Source organism: Apis dorsata, unplaced genomic scaffold (genome assembly GCF_000469605.1).
Source record: "Apis dorsata unplaced genomic scaffold, Apis dorsata 1.3 scaffold_8, whole genome shotgun sequence".
NCBI lineage: Eukaryota > Metazoa > Arthropoda > Insecta > Hymenoptera > Apidae > Apis > Apis dorsata.
The window spans coordinates 573,167-582,345 of record NW_006263311.1 but is presented as its reverse complement, the minus strand read 5'-3'; the positions used below and the strand labels follow the sequence as shown (position 1 = coordinate 582,345).

Genomic DNA, 9,179 nt, shown 5'->3' with positions numbered 1-9,179 from the left:
TTTTTTTTTTTTTTTGACGAAAATGTGATTATAACGTTGAAGTTTTAACAATATCTACGAGAAATCCTTTTGAAGAGAGAGAGAGAGAGAGAGAGAGAGAGAGAAAGAGAGGAGGAGGAAAAGAGAATCGATCAGTTTTAAATTGTGCAAGTTCCACGACGACGTAGAAGCCACCAAATGCGTTATTCGAAGAAACACTAACGATTGCAACTTGCGAAACGTGTTTTTCATTTCATTCAGTTAATCTATCGTCGTATCTTCCGTCAAACCCTCTACAAAATTCTAGTCCGCAATGACCTACATACTACTTGATCGATTAATTTCACTTTGACCTCGTTCTTTTTGCAAATTACGAGGTTGGTTATAAATTATAATACGATAAATGATAAAGCAAACGTGGGAAACGCAATAATAGAAGATCTAAATTATCGAGTTGCAACGGAATATTAGAGAATTCATTATTAATTTTATGGAGATTGCAATTGGTACTTAAATACTTGGTAAGCAATATTAATCTTAACGAAACGTTTTATTATTATACTTGATGCTATTTATAAACGATTAAATTTACACAATTTACATGTGTATATATATGTACACATATGTACATATATACGTATAAATAAATAATAATTGCTATCGAATACGAATCTTCGTTGTATTTAATATATAACTTTATAGATTTTAATTGCGAATCTTAAATAAAGTAGTAACTAACATTGAATAAAATTTCAGTCACGACTAACCCCTTTCAGTACTGTGTCATCGTGTGACAATGCCGTACGCAGACAGAAAATATTCGTTTTGAACGGGAGCCGAATATTAATTTATCGAATAAGTTCATGCGTGGAATTCATACTGATATTCGGTGTCTTACAAAATTAAATTAACCTGAAGAAATTAAATTACCGAGATTGAATGGTATGCTAATTAAAAAGTATTATCTAAATGAAACATCGCGTGATTGCATTTTAAATAGCTCAGTATCAGTACTTGCACTCCATATAATTTAATATACGATGTTAAATATAAATTTAAAATTAAATATATGTAGAGCGTACAAAAATAATTTTATGCAAAGATTATATGATACGTATATCTCTCCTTATTCCATGATTACTGGATATATTAAAATATTATATGCTTAAATTTTAGTATAGAAATATCAATAGTGACTTTTATAGGTATACAGTGGCAGCCTGATGTCACTAGTCTAGTTAAATTGCTATAGTGTATGCCGTGGTGGGGCGGCGTCCATGTTACGCATGTTCTTCTCGTCCATTTCCTTTTGGAACTCGAAGGTGGGAGGTCGGTTTGTAACGCAGTTCTCGGTTTGCAATCGTTGCTTCATACTCGCGTAAATGTTTCAATTAATTACGACAAAACGAATTTACATATTCGATAAGATTGTTAAATCGCTTTTATTCCGCGATACGTTAAATTTTTGTCACAACGTAATTCGAGAAAATGGCTGAATCAATAAAGAGTGAGTACGCAAGCCACGTGGCGAAGCAACTTACCGAAGAAGAAATTGTAAAGATGCAGGCGCAAAATTCGCGATTAGTTTCCGAATTTCGAGCCAATCAGTTGGAAAAAGACGCGAAAAAACATTGGGACTTATTTTACAAACGAAACGATACAAGATTCTTTAAGGACAGACATTGGACTACCAGAGAATTTAACGAATTATTGGATTTGAGTACGAAAAATGAACAAAATGTTCTTTTTGAAGTCGGTTGCGGTGTTGGAAATTTTATATATCCCTTGATCGAGGATGGATTGAAATTTAAAATGATATTCGCGTGTGATCTCTCTTCTAGAGCCGTGGAACTAACAAAGGTATATATTTAGTTATTTATTATATATAATTATGCGTTATTTTGTGAATCATTTATATATATATAATTATATTCTTTACAGAATCATTCGTTGTACGATCCAGAGAACATGAAAATTTTTCAAACGGATATTACAACAGAAAATTGTTTTTTGGAGGTGGACTGTCCGGTCAACATTGCAACGTTAATATTCGTTTTATCGGCTATTCATCCGAAAAAGTTCAGAAAGTAAGTTGGGAAATCTTTTATATTTTTTTTAAAATAATTTTTTTAATAATAATTTGCAATTCACTATAAAATTTATGATATTTCAGAGTCGTGGAGAATTTATATAACGTTCTCGATAAAGGAGGAATCGTGCTTTTTAGAGATTATGGTTTATACGATATGGCTCAACTAAGATTTAAACCTGGTCACAAGATTAGTGAAAACCTTTATATGAGACAGGATGGTACCAGGTAAGATTTCTTTATTCCTTTTTATTGTAGTCAATATTACAATAGTAAAATTACACTAATATTTTATTTCAGGACATATTATTTTTCAGAGAAAGAAGTGTCAAACTTATTTCAATCGGTTGGCTTTGAAGTACTAACGTGTAACTACGTACAAAGACGAACTGTAAATTTCAAAGAAAAGATCGACGTACCTAGAATTTTTGTTCAAGGAAAATTTATAAAATTCTAGTAATAATGGTAAGTATTCATAAAAAAAAAAAAAAAGTAACACGGAAGCGATATTATAAGTCGTAAAATCGGTCAGGCGTTAGGAATTTGTGTTTTTAAGATAGAACATGTAACTTGAGACGTTTTAGAGGAGATAAGGAACTCTGAGCTCTCCTTTAAATTTATATACATACATACACACACATACATATATATATAATTATGACTATAGACTGAATATGTATATACGTATATTTTCTGCAGTGTATATTATGGCTTCATCAATCGATGTTATCGCTTAATGTTTTCGATCTCACTATAATTTTTTTGTTTTTGATACATATAATGATGAAAGCATAGTTCAATTGATTTTTAGTGAAGAATATAAAAATGTCTTTCGCTCCTATCTGATAAAATAATAATAATATATAATTGTGTTGAATACAAAAGGATTTTTCACATAAAAATATATGTACTTGATGTTTCAGAAAAAGTTTCATGGATCAGTGAATTGAAGTATTATTGCAGCTTTAATTAGTAAGTATTTTTCTTTTTTCTGGAAAAAAAATATAACATGTTCGTAAAATTTATTCGCTATTCAAATAAATATATTTTTAAAGGAGATAAAAATTAAATATCAGACATAAATTTTATCTCGAATTACGAAGTTTTAACGAAAATTACGATCCTGTTATATTTTATCCATTCATAAAATATAGGAAATTAAAAAGATAATTTGATTTAGAATAAGTTTATGATGAATTCATAGTTCAACCGAATTTTAATGAGGTATATTAAAAATGTCTTTCGCTCCTATCTGAATTTTTTTTTAATCTCAAATATATTATCTAAACATTATACTTTTATTTTATCTTTCCTTTTTTTTTTTTTTTTTCAGAAAGCTAAGCACTGGATTTAAAACTATAATAATAGTTAAAGGATGCTGGTACAAGTAAGCATTTTTTAATTTATGATTATTTGTGATTAAATTTACGTTTATTTTTTAAAAAAAATTTTCTCGTTATAAATTTTATTTTTGAGATATGCTATTAATTATTAGTCAATATTGAATTTTTAAAATCAATGATGTATTTCTGTAAATATGTTTGATTTTTCATGATATGTATACATAATGAATTTCGTCACTACCGCTGAGAAATAAAATAATATTTCAAAATTATGATATTATTTATATCAGTAAAAAATAATATTGTTACTTTTTTGCAGGAAGAACTGAATATTTTAAATACGAAAAACTAAATATAAATCTTCAATCATAGGTAAATAACTATTTCATTTTAAAAAATCAAACATTATTGATAAAAAAATATTTAAATTATTTTATTACAATGATGTAAAACATTTGCAATGATTCGATGATTACATTCCATTAGCTCTATCTGAAAGTTAAATTTCTTTTTCTATTCACAAAATAGAAAAAGATAACTGGTAAACAACGCATTTTTATATTCCAGGTTATAAAGAAGAATTTTACCATATGAAATGTGTAATATTTGCAAAATATATTTTATTAATATAGTATAATTTATAATAAATAAAATTTGTAATTTCTAATAAATAAAATTTAACACAATTTGATTACTACCTTCATTTTTACCCATTTTTATACTCCTTTTATATCAATAAAATAAAATCTCGTTGCATTAAAATTTAGAAAATATTATATCGTGTATAGATATCATGTTCCTAAGAAGGATTTGAAAGCGAAGCCGCAAACACGAATAAATTGCATTGAGATTATTAATTAGACAAGAACATACCATGTTCCAATTTGCTTTGTATCCAATGCGCAATAAATTTTAAATATACGATAAATCTAAGATAGATTACAATGTTTTTTACATTCTCTTCAATAATTATAAAAATATCGATACATATATTTAAGCAAACAAAAAATTAATATATGTTTATAAATTCATAAAATACGATTTTACTATGAAAAACATCGAATTAAATATACGAATAATTATTATCACTAATCTGATTGAATAAATTAATTTTGAATGTAGACAAAAATCATTTCGTTAAATATAACATTTGATCCAATTAAAAATGAAAAAAAAAATATACAGGATTCGATTTCCTTAAAAGATAAATAGTAAGAGGTGATGAAGGCCATTTCAATTTTTCTGACCACTATATCGATATTTTAAATTGTGGTCAACCGATAAAATATACGCATCGTTAAAACATTTTTTCATTCAATGGGAAAATATTAAATTTCATCGTTCGTCCATATTCAAACAGCACAATTAGAAAATTGACTTTGTAAGGACGCGATATTTTTTCCTGATATGGATTCTTATCGATTTTCACCAGATTTGAGTGTAAACAGATTAAAAAAAAAATACCAAATAAAAAACTATTTGTTGAGAATGTAAAAACGAATTCGGAATACGAATGGAATCGTATGTAATCACCAATTTACCAAAATCAGACGATACGCATGCATCGAATAAGATGTTAGGCAATGGTCAAAATTTCCCAAAAAATTTAAATTCAAATCGTCAGAACCATACCTATTTTAAATTCGATTAATTGTTTTCTGATCGAAGACAATCAATCATTTTATATCATCGCAAAAAATATTTTTTTTAACCTTATTCTTAAATCGAAATTTAGCTTTTTACTACAAAGATATAAACTCACTCCACAAACATTCCACTCCACAAACATACATACATATATACATATTCCTTGTAGAAACGATAAAAATTAGCAATTCCAATTAATTGGATCTATCACAATACGAGCAAAATCGTAACCAGAACATTCCTCGATACTCGCAAGGTCACGATGATTAAGCGCCATAAAATATTATTCAGTTGCTTTTTCTTTTATAACACAGGTGGTGCGGTTGGTTTTATTAACCGGATGTTCCAGAAAGATACTCTTTGAAAGATATTTTCTGTGAAATCGATAGATAAAAGCAACCGATATCTTCCTGATCCGGACACGTCTAATCGAGACATCTAATATTCTCAACGTTTACAGAAAAATCGTTCTTCGATCCATCGTTTTTCAAGAAAATAATGATATATATATATATTACGATCATTAAGGTTCAGAGAACTCGTTACAACGTCGTACGAGGTAAAACACTTTCGTTCGTATTTGGCCGATTGCCAAGGTCCCTTGCTTCACCCGCGTGCCATGCATTGGAGGTTATACACGGATCTGCTTCAGGAATACCTGAACGAGATTGCTTAGCAGACCCCGTCGTCCCTGAAAGCTTCGATGGCACACGTACTTACACAGGCGTATATGGTCTCCGGTAAAGCAATAGGACGTGCAACAACCCCGTGCAACATCCACCAGCTCACGCACACACGCAATGGTTACACGCACCACACGCGTGTCCTCGTGCATTGATCGGCCAGTGACGCGCATAGGAGGATCTACTCGCCAGGTATATAAAGGTATCCACCAAAAAGCCAGAGCATCATTCACCTCCAGTTCAACACACGAGCTGATCTCCAAAGATCTACGAAACCTATCAACCATGAAGTGCATCGTTGTAAGTACTCATTGCGTACACTCATTGCGTATCTAACATTCGATCTAACCTTTGTTCCAATCTTCCATGACGGACCTATGTCCGAATTAAAATCGTACCTAATTCTTTATCAAATTCTACACTCACAATTAATATTGTACAATTATCATTGTAACGTTACTATCAATCATAACACGTACAATTCATTTTCTATTTAAATGTCTACTTTGTGCAATAATTTGTCACTAAGAGAATAAATAGTTAAAATTCTGCAATTATTTCTTACTTACTATTTTCGTTCTATTTCATTACATCTCTCTTAATATTACCATATCAAGATTGCATTTGTGTAAATGAAAAGAAAAAAAAAAAAAGAAAGAAAGTGTAGTTGCTATTTACTGTAGGCGCTATTTATTGCTATTTATTTCCAGCTTGTTGCTCTGTTCGCCCTCTTCGCTGTAGCCTTCGCACAGGCACCCAAGCCTGTCCAACCCGAACAGGAACAATCCGTGGAAGGAGAGGCATCGAGAGACAAGAGAGGCCTGTTACTAGCTTCCTACACTGCACCAGCAGCATTAGCACCAGCGCCAATTGCGTACTCTTCTTACGTCGCCCCGGCAGCCCCAATTAGCTACGCTCTGCCATACGCCTACCGCGCATACCCCAGCTACACGTATCTGGGTTAATTTTAGGGGTATTAGGGATAACACCGAGGGACCTTTGTGATCACGACTAGGGAAATGATTATACGGCAATTGGAAGGATTTTCGAGCGAGTCGTTTAATCGACGCTACTTTAGTTTAAGTAAATTTAGAAACGATAGCAGCCGGACGAAATTTCTTTTTTAAATGTTAATTGCTCAAATTATACGTTCGCATCTATTATATCGAAGATCACCGATCTACTCAACTTCTGACAAATCTTAATACACCGTTCCGTTGTATCTCATCATGATGTTAAATACAGAAATTGATTAAGCTCATATTTGTCAATCGTATCATTTTCCTCGTCCAATCTCCATTTTTCCACGATATCGAAGAGAAGAAGAGAAAATCAAACGGAAAGAAATCTTATTACTTATCAATATTCGTAGGAAAGATAGTACTTGTTTTGTCATACGATCTATAAGGGATCTATGATGCAAATTTCACGTATCTTATTCATGATTAGATTATTAAACATGCGTCTAATGCATCCATCTTTAATACGAGCTCTTGCGTTGTTGTTGGTGCATCGTTGGAGCGCGTTAGACTTCCTGTTGCATGGCGAAGTAAGCGGCGATATACGACGATGACATCATCGGATGGCAGTTTGGCGTTGTAATCATTGATCATTTAGGCTTGCATGAAGTCATTGAAATAGAAGCTATTCCCGCTCATTGTTTCTGCTTTTATAAAACGTGTGCACGAATGAGCAACGTGATCACGATCCCCACACCAATATCGTGCAAAATCGAATGACAAAATTTAAAAAACTTGGAGGATCTTGACGCGTTGTCAATCTGGCCACGGTGACGCTGCTGCAATTATATAACAGAGATCCTTTTAACGAGTCAAAATGCGTAATCGACAGAGCGACATTTGAAAAACGACATCAGAGAATTCGAGCACGCGTGACTTACGTGTAAATGGGAATTACACAACAGGAATATATTACTATAAATGAACCCTCGTTCGGTATTCTCGTTCGGGGCTTGATGAGTTTAACTCACTTTCACTGAGGTTTTGAAGAGTTTGAAAGCTTTGGAGGATAAATACGTGATAGGAATGACATCCCAAACTTCGTATTATAGTATCGAAATACGAAACCAGTTAATAACCGGAGAAATAATTTTTCATAAACGGGGACAAAGGAAATTGTTCTTTGCTTCTTCGTCTTTCCGCGGAGGAAAAGTAATTTATGTTAAGAAAGTACGAAGGAAGGGAAAGGGTACGATTGTATTCGTATCCTTATCGAGCTAGGATCTCAAGCTAGGACGGAAGCTATGCGTCTTTCTCACTTTCGTAGAGACTTTCGCGTTAACGATCGATACGACTACTTATCTACCTCTTTTTCTCCTTTTTCTCGAATTGAAATTTATTTTTGGAAACCGATTAATATTATTCGAAGAGTCACGAGAGGACGATACTCTACATCGATATGTGTAACATCGATCCGTAACAGCATTGCCTAAGTGTGATCGATGAAAGCCAGCAAGAAAGTCTATTGTAATTCGTGGATGGTCGCGACCCGACTGTATTTATACATGTGCAGGTATGGCCGTGGTCTTAGTCGGTGCGAGCCTGTCCATCCTTGAGGAAATTAGTTTTTTTTTTTTTCCCCAACCAAGCTGCCCTGATTCCATGCTCGAGAAGCTTGTAGACCAGTTACTAGGTTAGCTCAGGGAACGTCCGATTAGTGCGGTGATACAGTGCGATTGGATTACGAACCATGAAGTTCCTCTTGGTAAGTGTACCACGATTAGAAAATTAAGCGATTCGATCTTTCTGACCGCTTCCTGTTGGCGCGTTAACGACTCGCTTCGACAATTTTGCGTCCTTCCTGCGAGTTGATAAGATCGAGTAGAAGGATAAAGCTGTTCGTCTTTTATTTTTTATTCTTTTCTTTAGCTCGCTTGTCTACTGGTTACGAGCTTATTATTATCCGTCACCGCGAAAACCGAGGTCGAGGATGCCGAGGAGAAGCCGGAGATTACGAAGTTGGAAGTAGTCGATCTCGGCGAGGGCGAGGGCGACGTGGATGACGCGGAAGAAGTTCAGAAAAAGAGGGATTCGGGATATTCGTACAGGAGGCCGGCCAACCACGCTTCGAGAGCTCGTTTCCAAATTGGGCAATCAAGCGGCCACGGAGGGCGCATAGTTAATAGACATCCCGGGCAAATAAGTAGACCGGTTACGAAATACGGTCCACCCGGTTATCAGAACTCGTCCCCAACGAGGCTGACTTCGTTGCACGGTCAACAGAATCGGGATAAATTGCAATTCCACGGACATTTCGGACATTCGAGCAACTTCGATGGCCGTCCAGGTGGGCTCCCGTTCGAGCAGGAAGTACCAAGTCCTATCAGACAGGTCGATTTCGTCGAACCGAATCCGATATCGACGCAAAACGACGAGCCGTTTGCCGGCAATTCGGCCAATTACTTGCCTCCCCACAATC

The 9,179-nt window shown here is 33.7% G+C and overlaps 3 protein-coding genes and 2 non-coding genes across 9 annotated transcripts in view; all 5 read left to right on the top strand.

Annotated features, from left to right (window-relative positions):
* The first annotated feature begins 1,262 nt into the window (after positions 1–1,262).
* LOC102672131 (tRNA N(3)-methylcytidine methyltransferase METTL6) overlaps positions 1,263–9,179 on the top strand; it is a 10,084-nt gene continuing 2,167 nt past the window's right edge. The window contains exons 1-7 of one of the 5 annotated variants that reach the window (XR_004149883.1): positions 1,263–1,839; positions 1,921–2,066; positions 2,153–2,296; positions 2,369–2,533; positions 2,992–3,040; positions 3,402–3,455; positions 3,731–4,100. Coding sequence is in view for 4 of the 5 variants with exons in the window: in XM_031508745.1 (XP_031364605.1) it covers positions 1,468–1,839; positions 1,921–2,066; positions 2,153–2,296; positions 2,369–2,525 (819 nt within the window). In the remaining variant the exon portion in view is untranslated. Of the gene's footprint in view, positions 1,840–1,920; positions 2,067–2,152; positions 2,323–2,368; positions 2,920–2,991; positions 3,117–3,401; positions 3,456–3,730; positions 4,101–9,179 lie in introns of those variants that run through there. The other 4 variants (XM_031508745.1, XM_006607625.2, XM_006607624.2 and 1 more) reach the window with 4 other exon arrangements.
* Positions 2,841–2,922, top strand: LOC116185146. The gene has a single exon (XR_004149918.1). It is a non-coding gene; the product is annotated as a small nucleolar RNA snR60/Z15/Z230/Z193/J17 (small nucleolar RNA).
* LOC116185147 lies at positions 3,249–3,332 on the top strand. The gene has a single exon (XR_004149922.1). It is a non-coding gene; the product is annotated as a small nucleolar RNA snR60/Z15/Z230/Z193/J17 (small nucleolar RNA).
* LOC102671994 lies at positions 5,648–7,004 on the top strand. The gene is made up of 2 exons (XM_006607623.2): positions 5,648–6,041; positions 6,452–7,004. The coding sequence occupies exons 1-2, from the start codon at positions 5,859–5,861 to the stop codon at positions 6,704–6,706; spliced, it is 438 nt and encodes a 145-aa protein (XP_006607686.1). The 5' UTR covers positions 5,648–5,858; the 3' UTR covers positions 6,707–7,004.
* The window catches only part of LOC102673630, a 1,588-nt gene continuing 859 nt past the window's right edge, over positions 8,451–9,179 (top strand). The window contains exons 1-2 of the mRNA XM_031508886.1: positions 8,451–8,465; positions 8,630–9,178. Of these exons, the coding sequence (XP_031364746.1) occupies positions 8,451–8,465; positions 8,630–9,178 (564 nt within the window). The remainder of the gene's footprint in view (positions 8,466–8,629; position 9,179) is intronic.